Below are 21,662 nucleotides of genomic sequence, written 5' to 3'. Positions count from 1 at the left end.
TGGTTTTGAAATTSGGGCTTCTTGCCTTCAAGATACAGGTACAGAGGTTTTATTATTAGTATCTTGCATTGTTTAGCACTAACAGCCTTCTGAACAGTTAGATCCAAAAACTTCCAACATAATACCAGAACAGAAATATGGTATCTGTGTGCATTAACATACYATTGCATTAACTATCCACATTAACACATAACACACTATACTAACAACTCCATAAGGATATTTCAAGACATTAATTAGCTAGTGAAGGTCCTAAAAAGGTATTTTGAAAATTAACTTCTTCCCATTTACTAACTGTAGATGGGATTATTTAGAAAGACTTGGTGGTACATCACAAACTATACTACAGTAAGCAGAGCTTTTGTAAGCCTGCCCAAAACCAGAAGAAACACAAAGAACAGAAACCTCAAAAAGGTATTTTTTAATTGAAGATGCATTTTCTGTGAAAATTGAAGCTCTGACGTGTATTTAGTAGTTTACAACTGTTAAAGTTGCTGTGTACTCTTGCCTAGGTGAAGTTAGAGTAGCACCCTTCATTTAAATGAACAACTGTCTCCCATGACTTGGGGAAAAAAATTCTTGGAAGCCAGCACAACTTGAAGGAAGCTCACATACAGGAGAAGCAAAGTAAAGATGGGTGGGGGGCCCAAATCACAGTCTGTTCACCTCTCTAAAGAGTGCCAATAGGTTATTGGCTAAATAATCTTTCCAGAAGATTCCAGGATAGATTCTTTCTCTGTACAAAAATCACAAAACCAAAGCAATAACAAATATACTGACACACCCAGAGACTGAGTGTGTGCTGGCACACCTTGCATGTGAGCAGATCCACCGCTGACATTCCTCCTTCTATCACCACCATGGCCCCTGGAGCCAGCCTTTTTAGCTGCTAGTCATTGTGCTCTTTACCCAGAGCTATATTTGTACATTAGATATTGGCTCATACAGATTATTCATGTATTAAACTGTCATGATGTTTCAATTTCTTCCAACTGTTAAAACGAACTGCCAAATTTAAACTGCAGCTCACCAGAGTAACTCTCAAAATAGGTAGGAAAATCCCTTCATGCCATTAGCACTGAGTAACATGGCCTTGTTTAACGCATGAAAATGCATTAAGAACAAAGAATTTTACTCTAATTTGCTTCAACAATCTAATACCTTCAATAAACAAGTACACACAAAAAGCATCCATAATTTCCACAGCATTCACATTAGAAGACAATCTGTAGGCAAACAAAATAACACATCTATTTGAAGTTATCAGATTGAATACACAGTATTGATAATAGTATTGTCTCTTTTATGATTTAAAAAAAAAAATTAAAATCTTAGAATGGAGTTCTGAAACGGGCTCCAAGGCTTGAGGTAATTACMAGTATCCTAAAATACTTAATATAGCCATAAGAAATTACTACAGATAGTGTACCAAAGTTCATATACTGAAAAATTTTCAGGCAATAAAACATGACTGCTTTATCTGCYTCACTACAGAACTGTACATCAGCAGTGGATGGGAAACTAAACCTAACAAACAAAGCACTTACTGAAGAAAAATAAACCAGCATCTGTTTATGCAGGCCATGAAAATCACCGGTTTGCAACACTAAGAAATCAGACAGTAAAGACTGTCACCCAGAGCATCCTGTAGTACCCAACAACACAAAAAGTGTTAACTTTGCTTTAGTCTTCTCTTCCAGTACATGACCAGGTCAATCTGCTTTGTCACTGCAACATCACAGCCCTTCATGGTAAGATCTGGGACAAGGAACTAAGGTTAAGTTTCAATTTCAAATCAAGAGGATTTTTCCACATGTGAAAACAAACAAGAGATACTCAGGATGTGCTTTCATAAATTACTGTTTCTGCATAAACCAGAAGTAACCTATTAAGCACCATAATCCAATTTTTCTGTCTGCCCTAGACACCAGCCACTTTTATTCACAGCACTGTGCAAGAGAAGTGATCTGGCAGCTGGCAATTATTTCCTTAGCTTTCCCCATCACAACAGACCCAGCAAAACCAGAGACCAGAGCTCAAGTGTAGAGTTTAATACTTCTGGATTTATAAGGAAATTGTTTCTCCACCAAAGTCAGATGCTTATACCAGAGTCATCTGATCTCTCTTTACTGGATTATGTTTAAAAATTTTTGGAGGGGGGAGGAAGAGGAAAAAGCGAAGCTTTTTAAAAAAAACCTAGCTGTAAGACACAATAGTAGAGAATGTGTTCACTTTGTTGACAGAATCTAGAAAGCTGATTGCTTCATACCACTTCTTCAGCAATAAACTACTATACTGGAGCAGAAGACTCAGGGAAAACAAAATTAAATGAAGGAGGTCATAGCTGACTATTTCATGCTGCAARCATTACAAGCCAAAAAATGAGCATATGATTATAATAATTAGAAACATCTAATAAATATTTAATAAATATTTGTGCTACAATACCTATGCACAACACATACTGATAAAAAATTCATTAATTTAACTCATGTATTTAATCATGTTTTATTTATGKTTTTTTCTGTATTTAATCCCCACTGAAGCAGATTTCTATTTTGATCACAGAAAGTGTCGCAAAATATTTTCATTACTGCAAATCCATCATCTGCAACAGCGGTGTTAACATTTTGAATGTAGTAGAAATAGATATAGCTTAGCTCAATAGTTTAAACTTGTATCATACCTTGYGAGGCAAATAATCGAGGTTATGTATGTCCACATCACCAGCTAATATTAGTTCAGATCTGCCGTTGTATTTACTAGCCTATTGCTTATCAGCTGTAAGACTGTATAGTGTTATGATTTCTACTTGTATTTTTACATTCCAGAARAAGTATCCTTTTAAATTGACATGAAGTACAGAAGTGCTCCATATGAACACACAGAAGTTCCCTTCAAGTACCAAGGATTCTTGCTTTTTTTGAAGGGCTTACTAAAGATTTTTAAAAAAACTCCGTAACAATAAAACCCAAATCCCATCATTGTATGACCAGGTTACTAAGCATTTTGTCATCCCATTTTAATGGACAGGCAAATTAAAAGAAAGTTTGTCTTCAGAGCCCTCTAAGTGCCCAACTGCTGTATGTAGACTAGGAAAAATCATCTCTTCTTAAAAATTTCAATTGTGCATGACGTGGTGAATTAAGAAAAAYAGTTTCCAGAACAAATCAGGAAGCTCAATTTGAAATGAAATGTTAATAAGAAAATTATTTAGAAAAACCCTTCCATTCTTAAAAAAAGCACATATGAAAACAATGTATTTTCATTTTTGAAGCACATCAACAACATAATTCTCTTGGATGCTTCCAGCAAATATGAGTGTGACATTTAAAAATGGCACACGACTTCTGTTATTGGGATTTTCTCTTTTTCATCTCCCACCTCCTCAACAAAAGGACAAGGAACTCTGGTCCCTACAACCTGATTTTTCACATGCCAGTGCACAATGAGCATTGCTATTCACTGCTACATTTGGGGATATGTRAAGATACAAACGGCTAATAGAAGACTTTAAAATAAACCATTTGATGTGACWGTCATTGAAAAGACAAGGAGTAGACTGCTTTCTTACAAACACCCTGCAGCAGCCCCCTCACAAGAAAGCAAGATTCTGCTGAAGGTTTCATTTTATCTTTAATTTTTTGCCAGCAAGGAYATAAAATCATATAAAGATACATATTAATTCTTTAAAATCTTGTTAAAATATGAGGATTTTTGGAAATACGCCACTCCACATTTCATTTACTCTTCTGGATAAAAACAAAGTGTAAATGACCCTGATAGAAATAGGGAAGAGGGTGCTACATTCTTTTATTACCAGACTTGGATGAAGGTGTCTTTAAAAATTACATAAATGAACAAAATCTTCTGATTAGATGTTGTTATCTGTTGTTATCTGTTATCTAAAGCTGCAAATTACSCGTGAGTCATGCAAATAATATTAGGCTAGTCACAGGGGTTTTCTTGCCAGTTCCAACAAATTTCACCAACAGTAATATGGAAAATAAAAACCATTTTATAAATTAATCATAAATTTATTGCCATTATACAATGTGTACTTCCTATAAACCATTCACATCTTAGATCTTACCACATTCCTCAAAAAAACTCCAACACGTTTGTATTTTCAAAAATGGTTACAAGACAATATGATTTTCCCAGCTTCTTAGTCCAAAATTACCACAGAGCAGTAAAATGTCATCTCCACGTCAAAAAATACAAGCAAAAGGGTAATTTTTGTTACCTTGTGGTAACAAGATAACAAGTTTCAACTGCTCCAAATTAGCTGTTCCCCTTTCCACTGACTTGCTTCACATCTCTCTTCCTTCAAAAAAGCTCACATAGAAAATCACCATGGATCAGCTGGTGCACAGTTATCTGTTAGCTCYTGATAACTTGTCCCTAATGTTTGCATTCTAGATTCTATCTGGCGCTTACATCCAATGCTTATTTCAAAACTGACATSTCAATCCATTTTATACATATTTCACATTTTTGTGCCATTTATCACACAACAGGACTTGGAAGTACTGGAAAAATCAAAATTAAATGAAAATCAGACTATGTGCCACACATCAAGTCACTTTWTGTAGTTTGATTACTTTTTCTTTATAACAGAATTTCTCTGCAATAGAAATGTTAAAAGCAATCCCATTCATACATTAGATGTTATATGGCAAACATATTGAGGAGATGTCATATGTCAAGAAAAGAATCTTTTAAAAATCCTGTAAATCATGTCACTTAAATACAATGCAAGCATCACAATTATAAAAACAAAACAAAAATATTTTCTCACACTGTTCGCTTCTCTTTCGTAGGTTTCTGGCATTATCACACAGTGATACTTGTGGCCAAAAAGATGTAGAATTGCTATGAACTGCCCTTTGGATATATCTCAAAGGATAGCAAAGTGATTCCTGAGTTCTTCCCTTCCTATCCATCATGTTTTAAACTCAGATTATTGTTTACTATGCACAGAAATGATCTAATGATACAATGAAAATAACACTTATTCTTTATAAGAATGAATTTTTAAGTCTAAAACATGAAGATTGAGGAAGGTTTTGACTGAAACTGTATATCTGTCTAAACATTAAATCATTACATTCTTACCAGCTGCACTTCTCCAAAAGCACCTCTTCCAATCACCTTAACAACATCATAGTCTTCAGCTTTCATTTGTAAAGCTCGGATTTTTTCCACAATCTTCTCATCTAAAACAAATCAAACAGAAGTTGTGATAATGCATGCTTTTAACAGAACACAAGAATTTTAGCTATTCATTTAGAGTAAAAATAAACTATTTTTATTAAAATGCTTAAAGCTTTCTTGGTAATTCTTGAAATCTGCAGTCACTATTAATATCCCCTTTCATTACTCTTTGGAAACCATTAACCCTTTACCTTTAGCCATAACAATTGAAATGTCTTTTGCATTTTGCTCACTCTCATTTCACACCTCTAATAATCACTCACGAGCTTATGGTAATGAAAAGAACTGGAGATTCCATCGTCTGATGGAATTTTCAGACGATCACTCATTGCCACCCGCTGTGCTCCCAGGATCCACTGACACTCCACTGATAATGCTGAGGTGCAGTACCTGGCACACAAAAGGCACTGCAGGTACAACCAGGTCCTACAAACTCAGAGGGGTCACCAGCACTCAAATGGTGAGGAATGTAACTTGGTCACCGTCACGTGCAACTGCACATCATGCACAGATCTGACTGCAGATCCACTCATCYATTCCATACAAAACATCGATTCTGCTGGCCATCTCAAAGTGCTTTTCTGGTGTTAACCASATGTGTAGTTCTTCACTTCTTAAAATTATGTCTACAATGCTCAAACATTATTAATTAAGAAGACAAGCTCTGCCTGTCAGTATGTGTCTTATTGGCAGTTGTGAGAACCTGTAAAAGGGAAAACAATGGAATTCTAATCTCTGACAAGTTCTATGAACAAAGTCCTATAATTTTGTAAATGAAACAAGCTATAAATGCATTCCCAGCTAAATACATTTTTTAAATCTATTCTTATTAYGAGGACAAAAGATAATGGAATCAAAGAATGGAATCCATAATACTGGAGGTAATCTCAAGCATGACAARCCCCTACACATGCCTAGAGAAGGAACAAAAAAAAGCAAAACAGGTGGCTGGAGCAAGAACCCTACCAGGGAAGAGCATRAAATTGTATGAAAAGCTGTGGATGCTTATACTCAGAGAGGGGTATAGGTGTATATTGTGAGATCCCTGTTTAGGGTCAAAGACCATGGAATTTTGTCCCTAGAAAGGCATTAAAGAGRATCTCAKATCGGAATACAGGRAAAAAAGGATCTGAGATRCAGTTAATCCAGTATGACATTAAAGATGACATGGTCTAAGGGAGTTAATGATAACAAACATCTAGTAGATAGCTTAACCATTCCTACACATTTATGAAAAGCAGCTTAGCAGGCTAAAAACAATCCAGGATACGCCTGACCATCAAGAACAAGCAATAAGCTGAATCGGGGAGGCACTCTGATCTATTACTCACAAACAAGAACAAACTGGCTCAGGAAGACAAAGTCTGTGGCAGACTTGGCAGAAACAACTGTGAGATGAGGAATTTAAGACTCGAACAGAACTGAAGAAGAAAAATAGCATACCTTGGACTTCAGGAGAACAGACTATGGCTTGTTTGGTAAAATCAATGGCAGGATCCTGCGAAAAGCTGCTGTGCAGGGCAGAGGAGCAGGTTGCTCTTCAAAGATGGCATGTTCACAGCACAAGAACAGTCTGTTCTAGTTAGCTAGAAATCGAGCAGGAATGGCAGGGAGCCAGTCTGGCTAAATGGGCAACCTCTGCCTCAACTCAACACAAAAGGTAAAGGTTTGGAACATGGAAGCCAAGATGGATTATCCAGCAGGAACCTCCCAAACAAGCAAAGATGGAATTGGGAAAGSCAAGCTCAGCTGGAACTGAAACTAGCCAGGATTATGAAGGGAAACAAGATTCCATAAATACATTGGCAATAGAAGAAAGAACAAGGCAAACACGGTCCAACTGTTTTCAGTGAGATAGGTGATCTAGTGCCAGGGACATGGAGAACATCAAGRCAGCTGATGCCTTTTTTGCCTCACTTCACTCTCAAGCTCTGCTCWGAGGCCTCCCAGCTCCTCAAAGCCAACAGCAAAATGTGGGGCAGTGCAGTATCACAGTAGAGGAAGTTMAAAGTAAAAGACCAATAGAGCAAACTTGGCATCCACCAGGTCATGAGACAACAAGGATGCATCCAAGCATGCTGAAGAAAYGAGTCAAGACCATTACCAGACTGTTCTCTATCACTTTTGAGAGATCATGGCAACTTGGGAAGGTGATGACTGGTCAAGGGCAAATGTCATGTCCATGTTCTAAAGGGGCAAWAAGGGGGCTACTGGCTGAAACAGCAGCCTGACCACACTGCCCAAAAGGATCATGGAGCAAATCCTTCTGGAGTCAATTTCCAAGCATATGATGCACATGCAAAGACACGAACAGCCAAAATGTTGTCTAAAAACAACAAACTGTGTTTGACTAACCTGTTTTCCTTCCATGATGAGGTGTCTGTCTTGGTGGACAAAGGGAAAGCAGTACAGTTCCTTGACTGCAGCATGACTTCCAACATAACATCTCAAAGTACCTTTGCAGCCAAACCAGGCTAACATGGATTGCACAGAGGAACTACCAGCTGAGCAGAAAAGTTGYTGGAGTCACAACCAGTGGTTTTAAATTCAAAGCTGGAGGGAAGGGCAGCTTCTACAAGTGACCCAGACAGGGTGAGTAATGAGCTGACAGGAAACTCAGTGTTCAACAACAGCAAGTCCAGAGTCCTGCAGCTGGGATGAAACAGCACCACTTAACAGAATAGGATGCACTCACCAGGTAGAAGGCACCATGAGAAAGAGGACCTGACAGCCCTGGTGRAGGGGTCAAGCCATGCAGAGAGGAATGAGGAGCCAGCTTTTGCACTGACTATGCAAGTATGCATTGGTAAATGCGCAGCCAGTGGGCGGAGGGAAGTAGATTTCCTCCACTATTTGTCATCTGTGAAACCTTATGTGTAATGTTATGACTAACTTTGAGGTCCTCAGTACCAAAAAATACCAAAACATTCCCAAGCTTGATAGAAGGCCAGCATGCTTCACAGGATGCTCAAGAGAAGCAGAGAGAACTAAAACTGTTTAGRTTAAGGATGGATAAATGGTTGGCCTCAACAGCAGTTGAAATGAGGCTTTACTTCCAAGGCGCACAAAGTGAAAGGACAGGAGTCAACAGACAAGATGAAACACTGGAAATCCAATTTTGTAGGAAAAGAATAGTAAGAATTGGGGAATGGTGCAGACTATCAAGTGAAGTTGCAAAACCTCCATCTTTGGAAATTCTCAAAATTCAACGGCACAAGGACCTGAACAACCTAATATAACATCAACCCTGATTTGACTCTGAGCAGAGAGTTGGACCAGTTGATCGCCAGAGATCCTTCTTAACCTGTGGAACACAAAAATGCAACTGTACGTTTCTTCTTCTGAGGAAAAGACTGGATGTGACAGGGAAGGGGAGAGATTAGTGTTAATAATGAGGGAATAGTCTGCTAGTAAAGTTACAAGGACAGACATAATTAAAACCTCCAAAAGCAAGCAAATTCGCTACATTCAGTGTACTGATACGACCAAAGTAATTCAGTCTGTCAAAAGGAAAAGGAGTTGAGAGAATTGTGAGGTTGTTTCTATCCTGAAATCATGAAAGTCTAGACCAAGAGCATAGGAATGCAACAGTACTTCAACCACACCAAGTTTATTATTTTTGTTAATAATGTGAATTACTTTTGCAGACTGTGAAAGGAATACTATGTTTGAAAGCTAACTGCAGATCAGAAGCTGGCACAAGACAAGGAGAATAAATACAAATTCACTGGAAGTGGCAGTAGAGAAAGAGTATCATCAACCTTCAAGTCACAGAGAATTTGCAATTACGTGTATGAATACAATGTTACATCTCATCAGACAGGGGGATGACACRAGTTTATTTTACATGTTTCTGAGATGTTTCAATGTTTTCAGATATGTCAAATGAGAGAGTAGGAATTCAAACACATTGAAAGAGCAGTGTCTAGTTTTACACAGCTGAATTTCCGAGCCATAACTCATAGGAACACTTCTGTAGAAAGTAGCAACTATAAACAAAATTGATACAGCACCAGTGAAACTCTTCAAGCGTTATAATACTGCAAATGAGCAATGAAAAACCCAACAACGTATGAAACAACCAATTACATAGTTATGAGTTTTATAATCCCTGTGAAATGCTGAGAATAGAGAAATCCTACTTGCTTCGCTAAAAGAACAGAACAGATCAGACTAGAGCCCTTTCAATTAAAAGWGACCCACAGAGACCATCGCTCCAACTACCTGACCACAAGGACTGACCAGCAGTTAAGTGCTGTGAAGGGCACTGTCCAAATGCCTCTYAAACACTGACAGGCTCGGGGCACTCATTGGCTCTTGAGGAATCCTGTTCCAGTGCTTGACCACTATCACACTAAAGATATGCTTCATGATGTCTAGASTGAACCTCCTGTGGTGCAGCTTTGAACCATTCCCATATGTCCTGCCACTGCTTCCCAGGGAGAAGAGCTCAGCACCTCCCTCTTCATTTTCCCTCTCTTTAGAGAGCAATGAAGTCACCTCTCCTACCTCCTTTAACTAAAAGTTAATAATCTCAGTAATACCACATAAGGATGCAAGTGTTGTGAAGGTATCAGTTGCACAGATGGATTGTCTATTTCAGAATAAAAATTATGGAACAAATAATCAATGCATGGAACTGATCTGAAACAAAAAAACTGGAGTGCAAGAAGGTAAGTTTAGATTAACCCTGAAGCCATGTCATAACTGCAACATACTGGATCAGATTTAGTTCATGAATCACACAACGTCATCTAATTCAGAGTGCAGGAGAGCTTTCCAACAGTAGCCTTCWAGTAGTAGCCTAAATTTTCAGATTTCACACAGACGAGCTTGCAAATTTTGGCATCTGTATGCACGTCTCATGAATTTGCAGCAGTACAGAGCTCAGCAGAAGAAAAATACTATGTTTAAAGGAAAGCATTAGATGAATTCCAGGATACAATGGAATCTTACAGAAATATTGTGACATTTGGGTGAAAGTCCTAAAACGTGAGAACACCACCACTTACGACTCAGTTTTCTTCTTTAACACAGGAAAGATCAGGAATGCTACATACAAAGAGTGTTTAAAAATAGCTTTTGATTTACTATTTGAAAACAGCACTATAACCTTTAAATAAATGAAGTTTCACTTTCTGAAAGGGCAGAGTGTTGGATCAGTCACTGGCAGCAAGAATGTGGCTGAAGGCTGCCAATGCTTATGAAAATTAAAAAAAATACCTGTCTAGGACAGTAAAGGGAGGTGTAGAGGAGGGAAAACCAAAGCTTCCTGCCTTTTAAGGTTAAAAAAGAAGTTTATATACCTATTATTTTCTTTTTAAAAAAAGAATGTGTCTCAAGCAGTTGTGTGGAGTGTACATATGAGGAATAAAATTGCAAGAGAGTGCAATTTTACCCCACAGATCAGACACAGCCCATCAACAAATGCTGCTCTGGAGTACATTAAGTCAAAAGTTGCTGCCCTAGGCAGAAGTCCAGCCAGAAGTTTAAGCTGCAATACAGCCAGGAAGTGCTGCAATCCACAGCTGACCAGAACCAAACAGAAAGCACAACAGAAACACTGAAGTAATTAGGAGTGCATACAAAGTATTGGTCAAAGGTGTGTGAAGAACAAAAAGCTGCTGGGGACCTTGCAGAAGGAGCAGAAACCAGAAGGCACAGCTCCAGACAGGGTAGTGCTTCCTCCCTCAAGAAATGAATGGGGGACATGAGAAGTATGCTCACTKGCATAGATGGAAAAAAGCAGAACACAGGGCTACAGAAAGCAGCAGCCCTCTGGCTTGCAGAGAACACCTCCCTAACGTACTGAAAATAAGCCTGATGGCAGGACTGAATTGAATTGTATCTACTAAGTACCCAAAAGGGAATGTGGTTAATGACACTGACATACAACTTGTTTATACATCTAAGACATTCTGTCTTACACAATGTGGCTTCCATGCTCTGCTTGGGAAAGTTGGTTATTTGATACTTCTCCCAYCCCTTCTCTTACCAGAACAATATCATTAAGAATGGAACTGGAACCCAACCTGCTGAGGCGACTGCTAAAACCTGGCAGGAAGCTGCCTTAGAGAAGCCAAAAGAAAACCAGAGGAGCAATTAGCTCCTTAACTCAGTGGAAGTTCTGCAGTGCACTAAATTTCTAAGATTCTTCTTGGCATCTGACATTTCATCAGTGCCACTGACAGGAAGCCTGRAGCACACAGAGCTGCAGCCCTGGGAGGCACTCACACCACACCGGATAACCCATTCCTATTGGTAACCACATGGCTGGGCAGGATTCAACAACTTCAAATGACATAGCAAAATGCAAGGGAAGGAACCAGAACTGTTAATTTTGCAAGAAAATAATCTTAATAGATAAATCCTCCAAGTYAGCAGTGTCTGCTTGGAGCACAAAATGGCTAAAGCAACTCTCCAGGAAGTTTATTCAGCAAGTCSAGAAAAACTGCTGTACAAGTGCCACATCTGTACTAGAAGTGCYTTCTACTGTAAAGACATCATTGTCACTACACTCTACAAGTCTGCCAAYCTACATAATATCAGCAAATCATACTAGCAACACAAGTTTCCAACTCTTGAGTGATGCTGMATAATGCATAGAAAATCACTGATCCATTTACAGAGTCAAGGCTTCTGGATTTTACCAGGACTGTACTCTCTGTCCTGCTGTTCGGACTTACTTAAAATCCATTCTTTGTGCCCTTCTATTCATAATGGTAAGATTATAAATAATTGAATATTTTCAACTGTTACTTAAAGCTGTTATTTAAGTATTTAAGACTAAGTTGCACCTGAATGGGAGACCAGCAAAACAGGCACAAGCCACACAGACATGATTCAACAGTTGGCAAATATCAGATAGCAGAAAAATTGACTTGGAAGAATTTACTCAACCTATTGTCTTTAATGWCAGAAAAGTCCAAGAAAGATTTGTTACACCAAGCCCATGCTGGAAAACTCAGCCTTCTTTTCTAAAATAAGCAAATTAGTTTTTGCTCTCAGAGGACTGTGAGATTTCTCTCATTGTTTTGGGAATTAAATATTGCATTATCCTTTCCTGTTTCATAAATATTATAAAAAACCTACAGCAATTTAAATCAGAATCCCAACAGTTGATTAAAGCAACACAGAAGTGAAAAGGAATGGCTGTATTATATGAAATACTTAACGTGCCTCTTAGAGCAAACACAGGCTCCACTTTGGTTCAATACCTTAGAGAAAGTGGTAAGAAATCAGAACAGTAAGGGAAAGCAGACATTTAAAAAATTTCTTGCATGTTAAATAAATGAAGAGGCTGCTTCTGCAAAGTGGTCACAGTAACGGAATRCACCAAACTCCTACAGTACGGGCAATTAATAAATTGTCTTTGTGAAATTAGTTGAAACATTTGAGTTTCAGCTTGAACCTATGAGTCGAGCTGAACATAAATTAATGTCTCAACTGAAGTGCAAAATATTTTGTTTTTAAATTAAAATAAGTTAATAATAAAACACTACACTGACTAGGAATCACTTGTTGTAGGTTGGAAGTAGGGTGTATGCAAACCCCTGGGAACGTGGTGGGGGAAAAAAAATCTTTCTTAAAGTGTTACTGTGGCAGACTTTAGTGATTATACTGAYTGTAAGTGTGATGATTATTTCGTGTTCTCCACAATTTTTGAGGACRTGTGTAATACAGATTAAAACAATCGTAGTGACACTGCCTCAGCTGCCTCGCTGTGCACCCAGTGTAACTCACAGGAGGCCCTGCCACCTCTCCATGCTGTGTCAGGAAGCCTTGAGGAGGGATGCAGGCTCCAGGCCCCTGGCACAGACTGCTCATCAGAGCCTGTCAGAACCTTTTCACAGTAGTTCTCAGCTGGGCATTTGTGACAGCTCTTCAGATGCTGAGAAAAACCACAAGAGACAAGAACTCATCATTCCTTACCCTAAAAAGCAACAACTTACAGTTCCATAAATTCTTAATACAGCTCCCAACTTTTCTTCCAAGCACAAGGTGGCAAGAGGTTTCAGCAGGCACGTGCCACACTCTTTCCACTGATACTTGCTACCCTCAAAACAGTTTCCAAGAAGACCTGAGCTACGGGTTCAGCAATCTGAAACTGCATAAAATGGCAATGCCAGTAAGAACCCAGTCGTTGTCCTGTTTTCTCCCGTGTCTGAGTGGCTCATTTTGTGCTAGTACAAGTAYCAGTGAAGTGAAATGAAAATCAGAAACTGGTCTTTGCTTTTCTTTYGCCTGACTAGTTTTAACAAAAAGAAAAAATGAACCACCCTACTTTCTGCATTAATTCTGCCCAGTTCTCCTGTGTGGTACATAACAAACCATATAAACACAAACGAGTGTTGGAAAGCACTTTGAAATGAATCACTATGGCAGGACYGATTCTTTCTGTTGCAATATCAAAATATTACCAGCCTCAAATGTTTACAAAATTCTCATTYCAGAATTTTTTCTTAAAGCGTAAATCACAGAAGATATACAGCACTATTTTTCATTCTCTCCCAGTCAGTCCAGAAACAGGAGAGAAGTTACGTGCATAGTTCTTAAGAGATGCACTGTTACATGATATGTTGGCCAAAATAGTCAGAGTCTTACATGCTTTTTTTAAAAGTTGAACCAGCATGAAGTGCACCCTTGAAAACCCTTTATTAACCACTGTGAATTTTTTGTAACACATCTCAACCGTATACTGTTAGCTGATTTAACAAAAAAAAGGCAGTAATAAAATTGCAAACAAAAGCATATTTTCCTGTTTCTCCAGGCCATCAGATACTTAAAAATATTTACTACAACGAGAGAGAACTTAGGGGAGGAGAAAAGAGCAACAGCCTTCAAGAAAGGGAAAAGAGACAACAAAGACGTTCAGAGGCTGCAGAAAACAAACAAGCAAACAAAACCCAACCAATCAAATAACAAATAAAACCTCAACCTGTTCCCCTGAGGTTAAATTGTTTTCCCACTGTCGCTATTTCCAACAGTCAAAAGACACTGGTCTTCTGATCAGAGAAAGGTTTCTAATTTTGTCCTACTGAAAAAACAGCAATATAAAAGCAAGTAAGACAAGCTCATAGCAGTTGCTAATAAATATTATTTATGCCATTTTCATAGGGCTTTACCTTCACTTTGCACATGCAATGCTCAGTTGCAAGTAACAAAGATACTTAAAATGCTGTTACAGACCCTTTGTTTCACAAATATCTGCTTGAATTCTTGTGAACTCAAACTGAAAATAATGCCAAGGTATGCCTATGCGTCTAAATCTGCTGTTTCTTATTTACTGCATTTTAAGTGATTTCTCCAAATCAGACTTTACGGGCAATTGTYAAAAAACTGTAAAAAAACTGTTTGTCCATCTATGGGGCTCTGCTAAACCTCATGGAAGAGCACTGAATTCCAAATAAAGAACTCACCACAAATTACTACACCAGCCACCATTTAATTGAGGAGTGTGAGTGGATGCTCCAAGGAGTCCCAGAGCAGTGGAGGGCAGACACAGCTCTTACCAGTAAATAATTTAAAAAGGAGTTGCTGATAACACTGTATCTGCAGTAACTTTGACATATGCAACAGAAAAGGTTTTTTAAAAAAATACATATCTCAAAATAAGTTCACTGTAAAGCATACTTATTCCAAGAAGGTTCACTTGCTACAAATTACATTTTAAAACAAATAATCTGCTATTTTCACCAGAAAAAAGATTCTGCTTATATACATGGATAGAAAACACTTTCAAATCACAAAATACACCTACTCTGATGTAGAATCATATGCTTCATAAACTACAAGATCCTGTCTACAATTAATTTGGGGAAAATCAAAAACATTTATGCAAAGATTCAAAAATGAACCAACAGATTTTAAGGTACAACAAATTCAAAATGCACAGAAGGCTTCTCTTTTAGATTAACTACGACTATATAAACAATGTTGTCATTCAGTGTAATGAATTCCTAAAGAATAATAACTGGGATATACTAAGCAAATTATGTAGCTACATATATGTAAGATAAGAAAATAACATAAAAGGATTTTTCCACCTGTATTTAGGAAAAAAAAAAATCTACAGCTGGTATTTTCCAATGTATTTTCATAATATAACAACTTTCTAAAATGAAATGCTTCTTGTAATAAAAGGTCCTCCAAAGCCTTCTGAAGCTCAGAGTTAAAAGAAATAGTACAATAACCACGGCCAATGCATTTCTGACCATGCAATTTCTTATGATTGAGATCACAACAATGCCATTATTTAAGGGCCATTTGCAACTTACATCTATTTAAAAAATTATCAATGTTCTTGTTCTTCCTCAGTGCTGGGTAATCCAGATCAAGGACCAAAGAATTCAAGCCATCCTGAAAAAAAAAATAAAAATAAGTTAATTGAGTTCCAAAATCTTAATTAACAACTTTACTAAAATTACTGCACTGAGACTGATTACATATTATTCAAGCATGCATTACATTCCTAGCAGGCAAATCAAACAAGCTCTCAAGTATGTTTATAAACCAGCAGAAGAGCCAACACACAGTGGCTGGCTCCAAGTACTATAAACAGTACAACTATACTACCACTGATTAGTGGCACTGGAACTTAAACTGAAGTAGTAGTTTTAATCTTCATCAGTAAGCAATCTTACTCATTAAACACTGATTTAAGATACTGAGTTCAGTCAAACCAATTTTATAACTTCTGTTACACTTTTCCTGCAAAGACTTTATGTTTGTATAACCATATTATTGCTTTGATCAAAGTCTCTCTACCTTCTCGTTCTGGACATTCAAAAACCAAACACACATTTTTCATGGAAACAAGACGTGATCTAAACTTAAGAAGACAATTCAGCATGTAATTCAGGCTCACWAGATTAGAGTACTTTTTCTGAGTGACTCAACATAAGACAAGTCAGAACTCTACATGTCATTCTGCTACCCATTATCAATGCCTCAGCAGAAAACAATTGAGACTCTTAAAATGGCAAGGGATGAGATCACCAAAACTAAACTAAAAATAGTATTTTAAATGCTTGTTGCAAGACTTAACTCAATTCCACCTTTCTGCAACATGGAAAAACTTTAGAAAATTACTCCAGACATAGATACCTTTCCAGTTACACAGGGACAATAAAATTAAAATAAGTTTCAGATACTAAGAGGAGTCAGAGATACCATTCATTGTCAGTAACTCCAATGTTCAGCCTCAACTGGCAGCTTTATTAATTGCCCTGAGAACAAAACCCTGAGACTGCTTTTTCAGGTTTTTGAGCCTTAACAACACAGAGATTTAAAAGTCAGAGACCACATCATGTTTATTCACAGACAACCAACAGAACCTGACAGCTTTTCAGTMTTCTTAATCACTGAGAATATAGCTAACAACCTGCTGATTTTATATTTTTATTAATAAATCTGGGAAGGTATAATTTATTTCAAATATTACTAAAATTATTATATTAATTTTAATAACATATCTACCTGGAGAGACTCAAAGGCAAGGCCTAAGATTATTAAGTACATTTTGAATAACCTTGTCCTAAACAAGCACATACAAATGTAAGACTACCTCATCAGCGAAGATGGCACTTTTTACCCTAAAACACGCTAATGGTTAAGACCATTTTCAAAATGAAGATGTTTTATTTATTTATTTATTTTTACCTTCTAACAAATGACAGTGCCTTGGGAAGTGTCACAGACACACTAATGGAGTATGGGTTAGTCAAATGATTAAAAGCTCACAGAAAGACTCAGCGCAGAACACTGAGCAGTGGCACAAAGACCAGTTGGAGCCAGTCACCAGCAGTGTACCCCTGAAAAKCCAAGTCCCGCTGCTGGGGAGGAAAAACCCCAGGCACCAGGTATAGACCGTGGCCRGACAAGCAGGAGAGCAGCTTTGCAAAGAAGCACCTGAAGGTCCTGGTGAACAACAGGTCCCTCTCTAGTCTGCAGTGACAAGGTCACACCTTGCAGTGTTCACTCCTGGGCTCCCAAATCACRAAAGGCTGGGACCCACTGGGGTGAGACCAGCAAAGGACCATGAAGATTAAGACACTAATGCATTTTTCAAAAGAGGAAAGGTTCAAAGAGCTGCGACTCTGCAGCCTGAGATGAAAAGACTCAGGGCAGGGSAGCCCATCACTGTCTATAAGTACCTATGGCAATGCTCATTAACAGGTCAAGAGACAACGGACACAAGGTAAAACACATGAAATTCTACTTGAACACCACATTCTTTTTCCTGTGTTCCTGTGAGTGGTCAAGTACTGGAACAAATTGCCTGGAGAGGTTGTGGAGTCTCCACCGGTGGAGATGTTCAAAACCTGATGGGRCACAGTCCTGGACAATTGGCTGACCTTGCAATGAGCAGGGCATTGGGCTAGATGATACCAAGAAGTCCTTGCCAACCTCAAACATTCTGCAATGTAACACCTATAATATTTCCACTGCTGAACAGAGAAAAGGTGGAATTTTATTCTTTGCTCTGTGTAACCCCAACTATTATGAAGGTGTGACACATCAAGTTTTAGAACTCCCTAACAGAAAGAAGCATAAGACAGCGTAAATAAGCAAATGGGAAGACAGACAAGGAGGTGCAATTATTGCTTTAGTAACAATATATACAGGAATTATTTCAGCCTTGACCATAACTGTTCCTGCAAGACACATTAAGGATAAATGTGTCGTATTTATATATGACATATTCATCTTTCAAATGGACAGGAGACTTACTACCTAATTTATACGACACTTGTACAGAAGATATGATAAAACCAAACCTAAATAACATACCAAAGTAACAAAGTTGTTACATACTCATGGATTAGTCACCACATGAATTGCACAGGTACTGCCCAATAAACTGGATAAATCAAAAAGAAAGTACTAATTTGAGATGACTTTCTGCAAAGTAACATTATAGAATCCATACTACTCTTTGTCAAACACCATCRTCAAACCAGGTGGTGTTTGCCAAACGTTCTGCAGCACAGTGTGTCAGCACAAATACGAACCCTCATCCTGCAACATAGAGACAGATCATGCTCAATGCCTTCATGGGAGCAGCTGGGCCACCTTTTAGGATTTTACCTRGCTCAGTGAAGTATCAATTACAATCAGATGGAAGTCTACACATAACACCAAACTCCAATGTTCTTCTTTCACTGCTACTGACACAATATTCTCATGATCACTAACAACTGGGTAAATACTTTAAGGGAGATTGTGCAGATTGTGCTAACTAAAATCAGCAAGGTGTATTTTTGTTCTTCCTGTTTTGGAGGGGATGAGAGGTGAGGTCACCTGACATCTTGATGTTTTTCATGAGAAGATATTTTAGTAATTGACCAAGAAACCCATTTATAGTGTGCTTGACTTCTATCTTATGCAAAACATAAGAGGAAAGAATAAAGTTATTACGCCAACAAAAATTTTAGTGAAGTTGGATTCCAAAGTCCAAACCAACCATACCTTTCAATTTAAACTGAACTGTACATTATAATTTCASATGTCACTTTTCCTCCCCATGTCATTCTGATTCCAGGGCTTTTTTGTGGGTTATACAGAACCATATTAGAAGCTAATTTATTAGCTCTTTCTGTCATTTTCTCATAGAGTCCTGTAAATTTGAAAACAGTGCAACTGACTGTTTTAGCCATTTGGAAATTGTAGTGAGCCTTGCTAAAAGCTAACTACGTGATAAAGGGACATGTAGAATACTCTGGAAATGTCCGATCTCAGTACAACTACAAGCTGCTAACAGCTGCAGTTACAAGAAGCCGTTTGTCCCCGAGACAGGTTTGTTAAGTTCACTTAATGACTTGATGGCCCAGCTTGTGAGGCTAACTAGCAAAGTATTGTTTCTAAAGCAGCCTATAAGGAGCTCAGATTTTGTAATATGTATGAGGTTGATTACCATTAACGAACATGGGCATAAAAGCCGTGGTCGCTGACTGAATAAACGAGTTATGCTGATCATCTCATCTGGTGGTCGTGTGCATTTACTCCCGCCGCTCGACAAATGGTCTGCTCCAACAGGAAATGTCCTAACTCTTGAAGATAGCCAGATATGGCTGGTGTCAAAAAGAGGTGATCAGTATCATCATCACAAGGAACAGAAAGTGTGTCCATTTTTTTTTTTATCCCTGTGAACAAACCTTAYTATCACACTCTTTCAAAGACAAGATTTTAAACTATTAAACAAAAWTTTAATGTAAGAGATTTCAAATTCATATCAGCATGTAGCTTATGAAAGACTTGTCTTTCACATTATGATTTTATCAAAAGTTTCCTTTAAGTTTTACATTTTCWTTGAAAGAACTAGTTTACTTCAATTAACAGATAAATTCACTACAATTAAGAAGCTGGGTCAAAATATTTTGCAGTAAAACAGACGGTTGAGACTGAAGAGAAGTAATTCAGGAAATGACGTCTCCTCTGTCTAGGCCTCACAGATAAGTCACTTCAACCAGGAAATATGCTATTAAAGGGATTTCACTGGTCACTTCCTCTTTCTGCTGTTACAACAGACTCAGAAGCTAACAGGCCAAAAATAGCAGCTTGCTAACAAATGCATCACTGGCAAGATAGATCTGCCCCCATCAAAAGCCTTTTGYTCATGGCAAAAATCTTTTCCAAGAGAAAAGACCAAACTTGAAAAATTTTGTAACACCCTCCTACTACATGAGGAGGAGTTTCTGGCCACTCTGACAGCAGTCACCCTCTGTGGGCAACATGGAGCTTGGCTTTCCCAGCAAGCAGTTTGCATTGTTTACARATCTGAATTAAACAAAGAAAAAGACCAAGAAAAGTTCAGGAGATACCAGAACTAAATGTTAATGTTCTTCTCTGACAAAAAGGTCAGTAATAGSCAAAAATACTAGAAACTTCTCAATAATGAGCTTAATATTAATTCCAGGCAATCCCACAAAAGCCCCCATCAAATTAAAACCATGCTGTGCTGAAAAGAGTTAGTAATGTTAAAGTAATTGTTTGAACCTGCCTAACATTGATAAGCACATGTAAACTCTTGTTTAGCTTGTCCTACTCAGTGATCTCTAGRWTATGTTGCAATTCATTTTTCTTATRCTTAAGCATTAGTAATTAGKATGTGAAGGAATAATCTGGGCCATGATAATGCAGCCGACATTTACAGTTGGGAGGCTTTGCTATTCCAGTTCTTTTACAGTTTTACATTAACAGATTTAAGTTTTAACAGTGTTGGGTATGTACAGTTTACAAACCTAAAAGAAGCTACTGTCCACAAATAACTATGTAAATGCTTAACAACAGGATTTACTTACAATCTGATTTCTGTACATTAAGGTCATCAAATACTGAAAATGGTTTTAATGTTGTCTAYTACTGAATACARGCAAATTTTTCTTCATCATACCAGYAATACTCCTCAAGACACATACTCTTATGTGTGCATCCTACATGCATATTTTAATGGTTTCATACATTTTCCCTTTCTATTTGAAAGGCACAGTGTGGAAGTGTAAKGATAATGATAGGATGGTAACAGCCCAAAAAKAGCTTCCTCCTAAATACTTACAAAAATATAATCACAAAACTGTCCAAGATGCAACAAGAAGGACTTTAAGGAACACCACTATGGAACAGTAAAAGCATGTAAACAATGAGCAGGAAGGCAAAGGGGTATAATGARTTATAGCTTAAAAGAGACAAGATAAAATAATGGGAGATACTTTCTGTTAAGAATGATCAAAAAACAATCCCTTAAGAGTTACAAAAAACAAAGAATGCACAGAAGGTTTATGTTTTCCACGCTTTCTGGGATAAGAATGAAAACAAATCCTAAAAAAATCATTATATACATGAAGAAATGTGCTGAGGACAGCAAGGTCCACTGAAATTCACTCACGGTATTTAAGAAGACTGTCTTTATCAATTTACTTGATCAGGAGAACAGGAGAGGTCAGCAGGACTGAAAGAGTAAATCAAAGCACTGCCATTAAAAGGCAGAGGGCATTCCAAACTACAGATCAGAATATTTGGGGATGGGGAGTTAGAACAAGATATTAATCATCTTGTAAACACCTAGAAAATTAGCAKATGAKATCCARGGTTTTTTGTATTCTTCTCAAATAYAAAACACTGCCATGTAAATGATTTCTGGCAGAATATATGGAGTMATCAGTAAATAAAGCAAAGCATCTTAACATAGGAATAAAATGCAAGACTCACCAAACGTGCTGGCAAAGAAAAAAAATATGCCATAGGAAATCATGGAGAAAAGGTCCAAAAGGTAATTATTAGGAGTTAGGTAATCATCAGGACTTGGAAAAGTGTGTCAAAAAGAAATTCCCTTGGGTTTGTCCTGTTTCAGTTCTACATAATCACGATAAAGCAACAGAGTTAGAAACAGACCTATTAAGAACAAAAAATAAAATAAATAAATTCAGCTAATGATATCAAGCTTG

General features: G+C 37.7%; 1 protein-coding gene across 3 annotated transcripts in view; it reads right to left on the bottom strand.

The window, feature by feature from the left end:
- ROCK2 (Rho associated coiled-coil containing protein kinase 2) overlaps positions 1-21,662 on the bottom strand; it is a 95,171-nt gene that overhangs the window by 40,129 nt on the left and 33,380 nt on the right. For all 3 annotated transcript variants that reach the window (XM_057370482.1, XM_057370483.1, XM_057370484.1), the window contains exons 2-3: positions 15,495-15,576; positions 5,119-5,219 (exon numbers count right to left, since the gene is read on the bottom strand). In XM_057370482.1, the coding sequence (XP_057226465.1) occupies positions 5,119-5,219; positions 15,495-15,576 (183 nt within the window). The remainder of the gene's footprint in view (positions 1-5,118; positions 5,220-15,494; positions 15,577-21,662) is intronic.

This window comes from Malurus melanocephalus, unplaced genomic scaffold (genome assembly GCF_030028575.1).
Source record: "Malurus melanocephalus ecotype Western Australia unplaced genomic scaffold, MMel_1.1 scaffold_127, whole genome shotgun sequence".
Classification (NCBI taxonomy): Eukaryota; Metazoa; Chordata; class Aves; order Passeriformes; family Maluridae; genus Malurus; species Malurus melanocephalus.
The sequence above is the reverse complement of the archived record's forward strand: the minus strand, read 5'-3'. Positions and strand labels throughout refer to the sequence as shown.